Source organism: Lissotriton helveticus, chromosome 2_1 (assembly GCF_964261635.1).
Source record: "Lissotriton helveticus chromosome 2_1, aLisHel1.1, whole genome shotgun sequence".
NCBI lineage: Eukaryota > Metazoa > Chordata > Amphibia > Caudata > Salamandridae > Lissotriton > Lissotriton helveticus.
This window is the reverse complement of record NC_136059.1, coordinates 1174133137-1174150111: the sequence shown is the minus strand read 5'-3', so window position 1 is coordinate 1174150111 and position 16975 is coordinate 1174133137. Positions and strand designations below refer to the sequence as shown.

General features: G+C 44.4%; 1 protein-coding gene across 2 annotated transcripts in view; it reads right to left on the bottom strand.

The window, feature by feature from the left end:
- The window catches only part of LOC144818526 (serum albumin-like), a 510759-nt gene that overhangs the window by 333773 nt on the left and 160011 nt on the right, over positions 1–16975 (bottom strand). For both annotated transcript variants that reach the window (XM_078676035.1, XM_078676036.1), the window contains one exon: positions 2112–2326. In XM_078676035.1, coding sequence (XP_078532161.1) covers positions 2112–2326 — 215 coding nt within the window. The remainder of the gene's footprint in view (positions 1–2111; positions 2327–16975) is intronic.

Here is a 16975-nt window from a genome sequence, read left to right as displayed (position 1 = left end):
AGCGGCCCGTGTGCGGCTCATTAGGGGCCTTTTAAGTGGCGGGTGCGCTCCAGGGGACCCACGGACAACGTCGGGCGGGCAGGGGCCCTGAAGCCTGAGACAACGTCGGGCGGGCGGGGACCCAGAAGCCTGATTGCTCCCGGACAACGTCGGGACGGGCTGCTAGTTATTTTTATTTGTTTAACATCTCAGTTCCTTTGCTGACAGAATGTTATGTATTTAAAAATATTATGTTCTGTAATACATGAAACATGTGTATTGCTCAAAACACTACAAGATTTCTCAAATGTATGGTTGGTTAGTTAATTTTGGGCTCATTTTGATACATTTCAGTTTGGAGCTCATTGGTAACTAACTTATTAGGCTCAGTTGTAATTTTGACTTATTTTAGCTTATTTCTAGGCATGCCTGATATGTGTTAATAAATGTATGTAGGGTATGCAGATCATAAAGAAAAATGAGTGTCTATGTGGTTCAACGTCTATTCTGTAGGGTACACAGTGGGCGTGACCTTGCAAGAATCAAATGCCCTCACACACCTGGATAGGTGTCATGCTTCATCATAGGGAGTTTGCTCCTCCGGACCAGCAACCTCAACAGGGCTCTTTGCTGGAGATCATGCGTTTGGTGTAAAAAAAGAGGCATGTGTTTCAGTGTTTGTGAATCAGAATCAACATTGGAAATAATGATTTGGAAATATTGAAGTGTATTTTTACTGTGTACTATGTGTCTTTGATCTACAGGTCATCGCTAAATAAATCTAAATCAATACCGAAACCAAGGTATGTGTAAGGGAGAGAAAATCGATGAACCTGTACATTAAAACTCCAATCACTAAGTAGATTAGGTTGATAATGACCCTGATGAATAGCTACTAGATCATTGTTATGAATACACGGAAGCTAGAAACATGTTGACCTATAGCTATCTCAGATAACTAAAGTCCATTAGATAGCCAACGCATTTTTAATATAGTTAAGACAACTTGTTCATTAAAGTTTTCCTGAGAAGTACCTCTTTCCCTAGTTTAAACCTCACTCCTTCGCACTTCAACACCAATCTACTCCTTAAGTTCTCATACCCGCACTTCACCAAAGGGCAGACAAGAAAATCTCCGGCACAGAGCTCCCATTGAGGGTGGCCATCAGGCATTGCAGCGCCAGCCCTAAGAGGAGCAAATGTCCTATGCTGACGCATGACACCTATTCAGGTGTGTTAGGGCATTTGATTCTTGAAGGGTCATGGCCACTGTGTACCCTACATAATAGTTGTTGACCCACATAGATACTCATTCTTCTTTATGACCTGCATACCCCATATACATTTAATAACACATATCAGGCATGCCTGGAAACAAGCTAAAATAAGCCAAAAGAACAACTGAGCCAAATAAGTTAAAGTTACCAATGAGCTCCAAACTGAAATGTATCAAAATGAGCCCAAAATGAACTCATTCTTCTTTAGGAACTGCATACCCCACATACATTTATTAGATTATTTGGAGCATGTATGCTGGACCTTGATGTGCTCTAAATCCCACTCTTTGTTAGACATGCCTGATTGGTGCACATATTTTTATGGGCTCTGTAAGCACACTTTGATCTTGTAGTGCAACATCCACTGAGATTAATATTATTGATTTTACTATTTGAATATGTATTTTTTAATTTGGCATACTTATTGTTTTATTCATCAATATATGCGCTGTGAGCATAACATTTATTGAATGATTTGTGCTATTTTGACTGGTGACATTACTGCTGCTGTGCCAATTATATTTACCATCTCAATCTAATATTAAAAATACCAAGTGAGAGCCTTTTTGGAATTTTTAATGAAATAGTTTCTGAATCCACTTTGCCTCCTCTGGTTCTGCAGATCGACCCTTTTTCATAGAACAAAAGCATAATTATGTTTTTGGGATCAACTTGGAACACCCTTGTAGGGGATATTTCTGAAACAGAATTTGCTAACAGTTGTCATGTTTGATGTTTGTTCCAGCCTGTTCCAGTTCCAACTCTCTTCCACATTTTTATGCATCACAAAAAAAATGACTTTCATTTTCACTTCTTATGCTATGATCTTAGAAAGCAGACAGTTCATTTTCTTACTTCTCTACATATGTTGCTGGGTCCTCTTTGTAACCTTTGCAGACTTGCTCTGGCTCCGGGTTTTCATAGGATGGCAGTGCATCTAGATCTGTGATTTTATGTGATAGAAAGCAAACATTTCTGTCCTGGTCCAGCTCAGCACAGCACTGCGTATGCGCCGGATACATCCCAGGATCTGGAGGTGTTTTACACATTACATCAAGCGCAAATGTAATCTGTGAGGAAATGCAATGTAATACAGATTACACACCTTCCATTCTTGACACACCTTTTAGAGATTGTGTTTTGATATGCACAACACTTGGTATGAACAAAAAAAAAACAGTCATGGAGTGAAGCTTTAAAGGGCAAAACCTAGTTAACCATATACATTAGGCATATAATTGAAAGAGACAGACAGCTCACATCAGAAAAAAATCCACACAACATCTAAACAGCCCCACCTACTTGTCCTAACTGTCCCCATTGGTGCTGTGGCGTAGCTATCAATAGTGCAATAGGTAAAGTGTATTGGGGTCCCAGAGTCCTGATTGGTCCACTGGACCCTAATTACGGTTTTATTTGACTTCTGATACAGCAGTTTAGTTGCATGCACCTGGCTCCTTGATACCCTCTCTAACCGTTGCTTTGGCGGCAGCTGTGAGGTCAGCTACCATGGTAGATAAGGCTGTGTGGGAAGGAAGAGCAGGGGACCAACCATCAAGATGGGCAGACTCCCAATCAATCAATCAATCAATCAATCATAGACATTTATAGAGCGCTCTACTTACCCGGAGGGTCTCAAGGCGCTAGGGGGAGGGGGGTGCTGCTACTGCCCGAACAGCCAGGTCTTGAGCTTCTTCCTGAAGGCGAGGTGGTCTTGGGTCAGGCGCAGGTCGGTCGGGAGGGAGTTCCAGGTCTTGGCGGCCAGGTAGGAGAAGGACCTTCCTCCTGTTGTCGTTCTTCGGATGCGGGGGACGGCGGCGAGGGCGTGACTGGCTGATCGGAGGTGTTGTTTGGGATCGTAGAAGTTGATGCGGGTGTTGAGGTAGCTCGGGCCTTGATCGTGGAGGGCTTTGTGTGCGTGGGTGAGGAAACGGAAGGTGGCAGTGACCAAGGCAGACAGCAAAAGGAGGCTTGCTCCGACAATGCAAGACTCAAAGCACTTTGTCATCCTCCATGGCTCCAAGGTCTTCTAACGAACAAGAAAGGACGCATTGCTTTGTGTATGGGAAGGGCCGGGATGAAAATACAGATCCATCCATCATGGAGGTGGGGATCCACCCAGGATGGGACTTTCGGAAAAGGACTGATTCAGGAGTATGGGTAGGAGAACTAGTCCTATATAACTTCCAACTTGAGGAGAGTAAGGAGAAGTTGGCTGTTGTGAGAATGGATTTCTTATTCCCTCATTTTCTTCTACCCAGGGATGTAACCTTCACCAAGGAACATAAGCAATCCTTGTCACAATCTCTTAAATGAGACACAAGGAACTATAATAAGAACACTTGCAGACAAGTATGAAGTAATACATGCAGTGGCAGGGTCGTTTCTAGGGGCCCGATGTAGGTAGACAAATACCGGTCGGTAACGGCCGAAAATCGGTAAAATCTGCCATTACCGACCGGTATAAGTGCATCGAGATGTATGTCACCAAAAACGTACCGAATCGGTAAATACCAGTCGGTAAAACACCGATTCGGTATTACACGAATCGGAATTTACCGAATACATAATCTCCGAATCGGTAAATAAGAAATGGTAAGTTACCGATTCGGTAAATACCGGATTCATATTTACCGAGTCAGTAAATAAGAAGTGGTTAAAAAGGCCATTTGAGATGTAGCAAAGTATGGAAATACCGAATTTCGTGAAATTCGGTATTCAAGAGTCGGTATTTAACATGGATTGGAAGCAGGTGGAAACCAGGAACAGGCTATATAAGAAGCTCCCAAAATGCAACTGTACACCCACAATGGTGGCTTTCTACGTTGTTGCACGGCGGCTACGGATACAGGCAGCAGGAGAGAGGGTCTGGCTAAGGGAGGAGCAGGTATATAAGCAGAGGATCACCCTCTTCCAACTCACTGAAGCAGAGATCCTGCAAAGGTACCGACTCCACCCCAGAACCATCCTGGACTTGATCAGGGACCTCCACCCATATCTGGAACACCCAACCCCAAGACCACACGCCATCCCACCCCATGTACAGGTGCTGTGCTGCCTACACCTTCTTGCCTCTGGGAGCCACCAGCACATGATAGCCGCTGTAGGTGGAGTGTCCCAGAGCTGCCTGTCATGCTTCTTCAGAAAATTCCTAAACGCCATGATGCAGAGGATGGAGCACTACATTGAGTTCCCTGAGACAGCTGCAGAACTAGCAAGGACAAAAACGAGTTCTATCAACTTGCACAGTTCCCGCACATCATCGGCTGTATCGATGGGACGCACATCCCACTATGCCCACCTGCAGCAACTGAGCACATATACAGAAACCGGAAGTCCACCCATTCACTCAATGTGCAGGTGATCTGCAACTCTAGCAACATGATAACGGACATTGTAGCCAAATATCCAGGGAGTACCCACGACTCCTACATATTCACCAACAGTGAGATATACAGACGCCTTGTGGCTGGTGATTTCGGGGATGGATACCTGCTGGGTAAGTATGTGTGAGACAGCCTGACAGTTCATGAAGAAGGTGCACACCTGAGTACGTGACTAATCTAATTATCCTTTCCCACCCAGGTGACAGTGCATATGCCCTGCGGTCATTTGTGCTCACCCCCTACCTGAACCCATCCACCAGGAGTGAAAGGTGTTATAACGTGGCACACAGAACAACACGTTGCGTGGTGGAACGTACATTTGGGCTGCTGAAAAGTAGATTTAGGTGCCTCCATAAGAGTGGAGGTGCACGTCAGTACACGCCCATTATCTGTTGCAAGATAATTGCGACCTGCGCCATGCTGCACAATCTTGCCACCAAGGAGGGCACAGAGATAGAACTGACATATCATGAGGACATTGATGATGGGAAAGTACAAGCAGATCACAATGCAGCAGGAGCAGCACCAGCAACAGATGGTCGACTGCGACGCGCTGAAATCACCAACAGATACTTCTAATTGAGCGATGACACACAGCCATATCCAGTGTTTGGAACACTCACTTTAATGTACACAACTGCACCTTCCAAAAAAACATATATCAAATTAAATGCACTTTGCACAATGGTTGGACAAAGTTCTCTTCACTTTGACCGGTCCTGTGTTCAATATGTCTCTCAATGCTTGCGCTTACGCATGATGTTTTGCGAGCCACGGGGCTGGGGGTCTACATGCGCAGTGGTGCCGGTGGCATCAGCATGGAGTCTGCTGCTCCTACGAATGTCCTGAATAGGCGTGCTGGACCCACTCCTGCTTGTTGACTCCTCAGTGTCCCCAACTACCATGTTGCCACCTGTGGCTGTCAGCTGTGTCAGCATTGCCTCCATTGCTGAGGTCACCCTCCCCAACCCCCGGGACAAGTCACTGCAGCAGTGTACAATGTCAGTCTGCAGATTAACAGAGCGGCGACACTGCAGGGTGGTAGAAGTTGCCAAGTGGTTAATCGACTGATTGAGCAGCCTGACCTGGCGCCTATACCTGCGCCTCTCTTCGTGGTCACTTTCAAGCCTGTCACAGAGGGTGCCCATGCGCACCCCCATGTCCCTCACCCCCTCCGCCATGGACTCGATCCCTTTTCCCATGGCCTCCATCCCCTTTGCCATGGCACCTATCCCCCGATCGATGTCCGACATCCTGGTATTCAGGATGCGCACCTGCCGGTGCACTGCCATGATGCCTCTGGCCTGCATACGCTGGACTTTGACCATTGTGGCTTCAAGCCCAGCGAAGACCCCCTGCACATCCTGCCCCTCATCCTGCTCTCGTGCCCTACGGACATGGTCACCTGCACGGCCAGATCCCAGTGACCCAAGTTGTCCAGCGTGGCCAGCCATTGTTGGTGTACTAGGTCTGGGAGCCTCTACCACTTCCTCATCGGAGCTCTCAAAGATCCTTAAAGGTGGTACGTCCTGCCTCCTTGGCCTCACATGCACAGGGGACCCTGAGCTGGGTGGTGTGGCTTCTGCAGTTGCTGGCTGAGTCTCGAACAGCAGGGGCGACAGTGGCTGAGCAGTGGTGTCGTGCTCCATTGCTGTGGGTGCCTGGGGTGTGGTTGTATCCTCAGGGACAGTGCTAGGTCCAGCTGTGTCTTTGGCCTTCTCCCTCGCAGACGTTGTTGTGGCACTACACTCCCCTCCCAGCGCTGCTCTGCGCGATGACTCTCCTGTGAACAGACATGGACAATGATCAGCTGCGTGTTTTCCCAACACAGATTCCTAACACACATTTTCATTTGCCTAGACTGTTTGTGTATGGGGAGTGTGGCATGGCATGCAGGGTTCGGTGTTGGCAGCTTTGATGTCTGTACTTATGACTACAACTACCATGATGCTTTGCTGGGGACTACAGTCCTGTGTGCTGGATTGTGAGTGATTCACCCACATTGGGGAAGGGGCCTGGGAATGGGTGGGGACATGTCCATGCATCTTACCTTTCTTACTTGCAGCTCTGGCTGAGCTATCAGCATCCCCGATCCCATGTATGCTCTCAGGCTCCATGGTGGATTCCACGAGCTGCTCCAGGTCGGTGAGGCTTGAGGCACGGCTCTTACCCCCACCAGTTGCTGCTGATTCCTTCCTCTGGGTGGCTAGTTTTTTTTGGTGGTGATCCTCAGATCATACCACCTCTTCTTCATGTCGTCAATTTATCGGTGGGTCACTCCTAGGGCATTGACCTTGCTCTGTATTGCCAGCCAGGTGTTCCTCTTAACAGACTCAGCTACTTGCAGAGACTGTCTCCCAAACAGCTGTCAGTAGTGCTGCACAACCTCCTCCACCAGCACCTGGAGCTCTGTTGGGCTGAATTTAACCTTCCTCTTTCTGTCCCCTCCATCCTTTTGTGCCTCCTGGGACTCCATGCTGTTTCTCTGCTGGTCTCAGTGCAGCCTGCTCCTCTGTCTCCCCTCCAGCTCTCTCTGCAGTTCTGTTGCTCTGCAACTGCATGGGTGTGGCCACCTCCAGGTACTGGGGTGTGGTACTTGCACCTGATTGGTTGATCTCTCAGATCCTTTGTTGTGGGGTGTGGTGGGTGTCCCTGATTGGTGCACAGGCTCACATGTCATATATTCGAATTTTCGAGATCGGAATTTACCGATTCGGTATTTACCGATTCGGTAAATTCCTATTCGGTGTCTCCCATTCATTCCTATGGGACTGGAAGGCCATAAGGTTGTATGGGTGTTACCGAGTTTGAATACCGATTGATACCGATTCGGTATTTATTACCGGATTGTTACCTACATATGGGTTTCCGGTTCACAAATACCGATTCGGTATGAGTCGGTATTTATGAACCGGTAAAAAAAAAAATTACCTACATCGGGCCCTAGGTGTTTTGCCGCCCTAGGCGAGAATTGAAAAATCCCACCCCCTCCCTTTTACTACCATCACTCATCAGCTAAAAGTTTGTAATCCTTGCTAAGCACACTCGGTCTTCCATCTTGCCTAGGTAGATAAATAGAGCAATCGAGACACCTGTTATTTGCAGCCTTTGGAAAAAAGGACGGGGTTGGGGATGGTTGGGTGGGTAGGGGTAGCAGCGTTCTGTGACATCACATAATATAGTCTTCGCTCGATCAAGTGACCAGAAAGAAGAGTGTCAGTCATTGCGCTAGTGCATGGGAAGCCAGGTTGCAGAGCCCCAGTTGCTTTTTGCCTGAACTTGGGTTTCATGAGGTGCTTTCTAGAGGGCTATCTGTTTGAGCTATAAATTCACCGACTGTAAGATGCAATGGGTAAATAGATTGATGCAGTAAAATGTAATTTCAATATTCAACTTGGGAAAGAGAAATGTATTCAAGGCGAGCATGACTACTGAATTAATATTATTACTAATAATTCAGGCTGTATAATCAGTGAATAGTATATTTATTTACACACGATGCCTACTATCAAGTATCCGACAGAGAATATCTTCTTCTCCTTTCAATGAAAGTGGAATTTCACTTTGTTGTGGCTCTCACAAAAATCCTGCCTTCCCATTTTCTTTTCGCCTGTTTAATAGTATGACAATAAAAGTATTACCCAACTTTGTCATTGGTTTTGTGTTAAAGTTACTACAATCGAATGTACTTTCACTTTACTTTTAAAACTCTCGCTTTAATAAAGTACTTTGATATCTTGGTTAGAAAATAATTTACAATAAAAATATATTTGATTTCCCTTTTTTACACTATTTTTCTAATAAAAGTAATAGTTTACTTAGTACTGGGGATGTGATAAACATATTTCGATTTTATGAATTGATAAAAGTATCATAACACGTTTTTAATCATTATAACAATTACCATGTTTTTACGTATATATATTGCTTCTTATCACTCTGAAGGTGCCTTTACACTGTTGCTCCATCACATTATACGAAGAAATTACACAGTTGGTAATTTTGGGTGCTACCTAGAACAACACTATAAAAGTTACTTTACTTTAATCATAGCACGAACAATCTGCACCTAATGCAAAAACTACAATACTTGGCCAAAGTTTGGATAAGCACTTACTTGCTAAAACCATTTGGGAATTAGTAGCATGTGATTAACATTGTTAACAGCGCCATGAAACCAGAAAACACAAGTAGAAAGCGCCTGGCTCCTCATTCCTGATCCACTGGTATAATCTTCTCGGCGCACTGAATTACCGACGCTTCGCAGCCCCAGGGTGGCACAGAGCTCCCGTCCGTCCTGAGCCTGATGTATGGCACCTCTCCCGGCCACCGACCGCTTTTGCCGCCGTATTTCTGACACCTTTTAATAATGAATGCAAATAACAGAGACAAAAGAGGGACCCCGGGCTGAGCGTGTGTGCGAGGAGCACAAACAGAAGAAGACCTCTGCCAAGCACTTTGCCGCCGTGGCCGGTCTGAGGGGCCCTGCGCTCTGATAGTGGCTAATTGGTGACCCCCTTATTGCGCCTCAAATGTACACTCCCTTGGAAGTGCTGGGAATCCCTGCACCTTGACAGATTGATTTAATGACGGCAACCCCTGCCCTCTTCTGCACTTCACGCAGGGCCGTTTCTAGGTTATTTTGCCGCCCTCCTCTTTTGCCGCCCTAGGCGGCCGCCGAGTCCTGCCTAATGGTAGAAACAGCCCTGTGCAGTGGATTTAGAATGATTGTCCAGAGCGGTATTCATTAATACCGGGACAGAAATTTAGGCACTTATGCGTGGAGGTATTATGTGTTACCCAAACTAGATCGATATCCTTGACCAGAGAAAGTAAATACCAAACCCAACTATATACAGACCATCGATGAAACATAATAGGAGTAAAGACCTAATAGCATATTGTAGATACTACAGAATTGCTACACCAATACAATAATAAAAATAATATAAAGTAGGTTCTCGTTAAAAAAAAAGCTAAGGGAGGGAATTCAAGAGAATTCCCTATTATACCCTCCCTATAAATGTAAAGCATTTTTCCTGACCTCTATTCTTTAGATCCATGGTGTTTACCTTATGACTCATATATAGGCTTCAAATTCAGGACACAATGTTTGAATTATATACAGGGACTTTGTCTCCCGTATTTACAACATATATTTATATATTAAATAGGTTGTGTGTCCCCTTCAGTCCTGATGAAGACCCTACAGCAAGATAACCACTGATATCTGCATCATTGAGGGTCGAAACGTCGACATCCATTTATTCTCATCCGTCAACTCCACACCCCACTGTCTACATTTATTGGACTACTTGGAGTATGACCTGTTCTGAATAATTGAATGAACATCTTGGTCTCATTTTTCTGTACATAGTCTGTAACTTTGTTAAACGATCGACAATTGTTGATTTTACTGTCACTTACGAATTTTCACTCTCTCCCTCACCAATTCCCCACAATCACTATACCACCCCTCCCGCTTCCCTCTCTGGGGCACCATGTAAACTATTGATCTATTATTGTGTTTATTAATCTTGCATATTCAATACGCATTCCCATTGTGAAGTAAACAATGTGGATACAATTTATGTTTCCTTGATTATTTTGTATGTGTGTGTTTATAAGTTCCATTGCTATTGGGACCCCTTCTTCTCACTTACTTAATAACCCAGGTCCCCGTAACTTTAACTGGGTAAACCCCCCTACTAATAATTCAAATTCAGGACAGGCAAAAAGTGGGTTATTAGTTGGGGAGGATAGGGATCATTCTCAAGCAATAAGTCCTCAACTTTCCATTACCTGGGAACCAAGTACCCTGTGGTAGAATTAGACTCTCTCAAGGTAGAGAGACACAGTGGTTCAAAGCCTACTCAAGGGAGGTGGTGGATCCAGTACCTCAGTCTTCAGGCATGCTGCCAATAACAACTACAAAATCATCGTCCAGTCAGTGCTTTTACTTATGAAAAGGAACATATTTTATTACACAAACTACTCAATAATACTTATTCATTTACAAATACACAAATGACAGCAGTAGCAAATGCCTACGGTGACACTCTCCTATCAGTTCACACCCAGAACCCTAAAACCGTAAAATACGTCTCACCTATACTAGAATCAATGCAATGTAGTCCTCAAAAAGCAGGTCTGCTATCTTTGTCAGGGCGTCACCACATTAATTAAAACAGAAATATACCATTATAAACCAATGCAACACCCTTGCAGTATCATTTTTAAATGGCATCCATTAGGGCATGAATGGATTCTCTGTTAACCTTGTGATTTTCAATCAAGCTTTTCAAAACAGTTGTATGTGATTTCATAGAAAAGCAATCTCAGTAAATACCAATACCGAGAAACCATTACCCCTAAACTGTTTACTGGAAATGGGGAGGATGAATGGTGCTTACCATTTCATAGACACTAATTCATAGAATGTCTTTTTTCGTGTTTTGCATGCTTATTTTTTAATCAATGCTTGTAGATCTTAATTCAAGAAACATTTTTGTTGGAGGTATTTACTTCAGTGCGTTACTTCAGGGGACATTATTGCAATTTTTTTTGCATTGTCAACAATTACTTAGCATATGTTTAATTCACTGATACCACACCACCACTAAACACCATCTTTCCATATCCCTCTCACAACCCATCAACGCCATCTATCCTGGCCCCCTACATATCCTCACTGCGTCTAAACTACATCCATCCTTGGCCCTTAAATTACACCCATCCCTGAGCCCTAAAAGCCCTTTCTATCTGTAAACTCTACCCATCCCTGAACCGTAAAACCCTCTCACTACACCTAAACTCCACCCACTACACCTAAACCCCACCCATCCCTGAACCCTAAACGATCTTCCTACCCCCACATTCCACCCATATAAAACCCAAAAATCATTCACAACTCCTGTACTCCACACAATCCTGAACCATAAAACCCCTTTTCTACACCTAAACCTCACCCATTCCTGAGCCATTAAAAACCCTCACCATCCCTAAACTCCACCCATCCCTGAACCTTAGAAGAAACCCTCACTACCCCTAAACACCACCCATCCCAGATCTTTAAAAAACCCTCACCATCACTAAACTCCACCCATCCCTAAACCCTTAAAACACCTTACTACTCTACTCTCCACCTAATCCTAAAACCTAAATCTGTTTCTGCCAATAAACTCCACCCATCCTGACCCCTAAACCCCTCACCACCACTGAACTTAACCCATTTCTGACCATTAAAACTCCTTCACCATCTCTAACCCATACCCATTAATAAACCTTAAAATCGCTAAACAGCCCTTAATCTCACCCATCACTGCACCCTAAAAAAATCCTCACTACTACTACTAAACTCCACCCATTCCTGAACCCTAAAAATTCATTTACACACCTGAACTCCACCCATCCCTGACCCCTTGTTCGACCTTGCCCTTTCTGCAGGGTAACCGCCAAACTTGCTGCCTTCCTCCTCCTTTTTTTGTGACCTTGTTTTTGTTAGCTTTAGGATTCAGAGCACTTTACCACTTCTAACAAGTGCTAAAGTGCATATGCTCTGTACTCTAGACAAGGTATCATTGGCATAGCCACAATTGGCATATTTTATTTAATTGGAAGTCCCTAGAAAAGTGCACTATATATTCCCAGGGCACTCAGTTTAAATGCTACTAGTGAGCCTCCAGCACTGTTTGTGCCACCCACTCAGTAGCCCTTTAAACATGGCTCAGGCCAGTTTGACCTGGCAAGTTAAACTATTTGTATGCAAACCAGAGATGATAGACTGACTCATATTTGCTAAAACTTTTGAAGATGCTCAACGGCTTCAAGGCTTGCAATCTTGATGCACACTTTGTCCGTGCCGTTTTCCAAAATTGAAAGAAATGGAGCATTGTCCGGTCCCCAGACAAGATGCACAGCCATAAATGAAGACTTTGGATTCATTTATTCATGTGGCTGTGCATCTTGTCTGGGGACCAGACAAGGCTCCATTTCTTTTCAAGGCGAACTACTTGCCAGGCCTAAACCTTCCCTTTTAGTTTGAACATAGACAGCGCTTGAACGGTCAGGATGATCTGTTGAATGTACTTTGTGGCCTTGAACTCCTCTTATCACTTTTGATTTGTGAAATCGATTGTCTTTTAAAATTCCTTGCTTGCCAGTGTGTCTTCCTGGTCCTTCCTTTTTGCAAGTCATTAACCCTCTGGAGTATTTTCGTGGGACTTGTAGGCTTCTGTTTTTTTCTATTTTAATTCTTTTCTGGAGCTTTTTTTTTTATTCGAACAAGCGTTTCCCTGGCTCAGCTTGGTGCCCATGAGGTTGCGTTACATGCCTCTTTGAATGCTACTGTTTGCCTGTGTGGAGCCCGTAGCTGTTTGAGTGTTGTGCTCCCACCACATATGGGATGGGTGACCTGAGAAAGATCTCTTGCAATTTGCTTGCTGTTTGGTAAAGTTGAGTCATCCCACTGGTGAAGTCATCAGAATTTCTAGCTGCACACTTGTTCTCTCACAACTTTTTTCCAGCCAAAATGGCCACTGCTGTTGTGATGTCACTGTGTACCTGAACCAACTAGATTTGGTAGGCATTCCGCACCAATAGCTTCATTAGCTTTGTAACGTCGCTATTGATGCGCCCAAGTCCCGTGCCTCCTGCTCCCTCCACATCTTAAGAACAATAGTCTCTGGCACGATCCTGGTGAGCATGGCCCCACCTTGCTCATTCGCCCCCTACATCCAGAAACAGGCCACTCCATAGGAGAGGTTGACTGCGAAGGCGTGCAAGTTCTATGCAGTGACCTATAAGTGTCTGGAGCTGGTTACTTGTGTCCCTCGTCCTTCTCTGAGGTCTGCTAGCTGTGATAGAATTGAAACATAACATTGTCATCTTACTTGTGTTTTACCCAATATTATGATAGCATTATATAGGTAATACATTATATTTGCATATTGTGTGTAGACTCCACCAGTAGATGCAGATGTTGCATTAGTTAGGCTGACATCTATGCCACCATTTTAGCTCTCGAGGACTCCATTTTGTATTATAATTGAAACTGCTAATTGCTCATTTACGAGAAATGGTCCGGTGAAGTTTTGTTTCTCCAATGCTGAAACTTGCTCATTAATGCATGCCTTTTCTGTTACATACAGGCCTTCTCCCACCTGACTAAAGTGAGGATGGGCAAGATGACCTTGGATAGTATATAGCTTGCAGTAGGCTGCGGAATTAAAACTTATGTTCTGTGCCCCATTGTATTACAATAGCTATCAGTACTTTTCCATACTATGCGGGTCTTTGTGGGCTCCGCAACCTTATAATGTAACTTTATGCTTCTTAGAGTCTGTCCCTCGCCAGCCATCATAGGAGGCTGGCCAGACTGGACTACACTGCAGTGTATTTTGTGAATAAAGTAGTTTGCTTGTATTCTCTACTGCATCATCAACTCTTCATTTTCGGAAGGCAAGAAGAGGTTGAGAGTGGCCCGGGTGACCCTAGTTGGGTCACTTCCTTCAGTTGCTCCTGTATTCGCAGCAGCTAGGTCCCAGTGTCTCTGGGTGAGACGACCTCCCTAACCCCGTGCCTTTAGGAGCACCTCCATGCACAGCAAGCCCCTCCCGGCTTACACGCCCCTCAACTAACTTCAGCTGTCTTGCCAGCCCAGCAAATGAACTCTGTCAGACCCGCCAACAGGAGACCCAGGCGAGTGTCTAGGCCACACCCGGTGCAGCAGGAGAGGAACAACAGCAGGGAGAGGGGTAAGAGTGCCGATCCAATGCACCCTGGCACAAGGGAAGGGTCTTGCTTTCTCTGTAATGCCAAGCTGATACTATATTGTTGCTTTGCTCCCAAGTAACCGCAGGTCATCACACTTTCAGCCAAATTAGGACTTTGTTGTTATCCAACAGCACTTGTTGTTATTGCCTTTGTCCATGCCCGCAGAAAGCTTGCCTAGTTCATGTATAATTTAACTTTTCATTTTTGTGAGTGTTGCTTGTAAATAATATGTTTGCTTATTTAGTTTAACCCTAGGCGTAGTTCGCGTAGTAGCGCTACGCGTAGCTACGTGAAGTGCACTTCGCACTACGCAAGCTACACGTAGCTATGCGAACTACGTAGTGCGGTAGGGAAAATGCTGTTCACACTGATTGCACAGTGTCCGATGCTTGTCCGCACTGTGTAATCATTGCAAACCACACCATGCACAGTGCAAGCGGTCGTTTTCTGCCGCTTGAGTAGATTTGTACTTGAGCGGCATCTTTCTCAACGGGGACTGGTAGTTTCTCATCGAGAGCGGTCGCGCGCATACGCGACCACTAGCAATGGTAAACCTGACCTCCCCGCGTTGAGAATCTCGCCGGGAGGTTTCTTTTCCACGCTCGAGATTGGCAACCTGATGTTGCTGATCGCGAAGGAGGAAAAAGTCTCGCCGGGATGCTATTTTGCTCGCTCACGGTCACCAACTTGACGTTGAGGACCGCGAGCAAGCCAAAAATGCCTGCTACGCTACGTTTTATTTTATTTATTTATTTATTATGTTTTATAGAGTGCGAACTTGACCTGTGAGGGTATCAGAGCACTTTACATGATAAACAGTGCTACAAATAAGAAAAGTTTAGTGCAGAAATATACAAGATCAACAAGTAAAGTTGTGTAGTTGCGCAAGCTCCGCACGCTCCGCGAGCGTAGCGTAGTCCTACGCCCAGGGTTAATTTAGTTACTATGATTGTGCACAAAACTGCACTGTAAACTCAGTACCAGTGTGTATTTACACCCTTCTTTGGATACGCTCTAGCAACATGTGGATGAGTAATCCATCTTTATTAGTGTGAGGAAACGCCAAGCATGCATCGGCTTGTGCACAGCTTCCATAGTATAGTATTAGCTCTCGGCACTCCCCACTGTGTATTCACTATAATTTTTATATGGGCACTACCATTGTGTGTTATTTCAAGATAATAATTGTGCTCTTACTAGTGTGATCACAACCTGTATGCTATAGAATATACTCACGGTGTGAGCTTTAACTCCTTCGATGCTAGGCCTACTGCTTCACAACTGAACAAATCCCAAAATCGGGATCAAACCCAAATAACTAACAACAAATTGCCCTACTAGACACCACAGGAAAGATCTTAGCAGCTTGCATCTTAGAGCAACTGAACGATTGGGCATTTTCGAATGGAGTGATTCCTATGATGCAGGCAGGTTTCCGCCCAAAATATTCGGTAACAAATAATATTGCTGTTCTTAAAACTGTCCTTGACAAGTATGTATTTGTAAATCACAAGTAGTTTACTGTGCTTTTATTGATTTATTGACCACTTTTGATAGCGTGGATAGGCCAACATTATGGAAGAAGCTAGAGAGTTTGGGGATTCTGCATGATCTTCTTACAATAATCATCTCATTGCATACAGAAACATGGTTTGGAGTTCAAATGCGGGGGGAGGGCCTATCTAGTTTAATTCCCACAATGAACGGTCTGAAAATCCCCATGCTAGTATATATATAAGTGACCATCCGGGGTCTTTTCTACAAACTAACAATTTCCCACCAAAATGACCGCAAAGGTATATCCATAGCCTAATGTATGCTGATGATATTGTCATACTAGATCGTACTCCAATTGGCCTTCAAAAAAATCTAAATGTACTAAATCGATAAGCAAAAGGGAACTTTTTGTTCCCTAATATCTCAAAAACCAAAGTCCTACCCTTTAGCGGGAAAAGGCAGTTTCGCCCTTTCACTTAGTCACTTGGAGGTAATCAAATCAAGAATGTGAAAGAATATAACTATCTGGGATGAATTTTCTCACAAAAGTTGCAAAACACTTCCCATTTCCATCATGTAGGGCGAAAGGCAGACGCTCAGGTGGGGGCATTGCAGAAACAATATTTTTCCACTGGGAATAGACAATTCCAATCCCTGCTCGAGGTTTACCGCATGAAAATTCCACCTATTTTATCTTTCGCTCTGGAACACACTCAGATTAAAACTTGGCAACCAATAAAAGTGAAAGAAGGGCTAATTTTACCGAAATTGCGAACTATATCCCAACCAGTTCTGGTCTAAGCATTACGTCTTAAGTTATCTTTTGGTGAGCATAAATGCAAGAGCTATCTCTAACATAATAAGGTGGGCATACAATCTATTACACCCTAAAACTTTGAGGAATGCTGAGTGGGTGGATGTTTGTGCCCCCTCGCAGATTCCAGAACTTTCCATCACTAAAATGTCTGGAAAATGTGTTTTTTTTACAAAGTTTGAGGTTCCCAAGAGATTCTGGGTAACAGAACCTGGTGAGAGGCACATAAGTCAATACATCCTGGATTC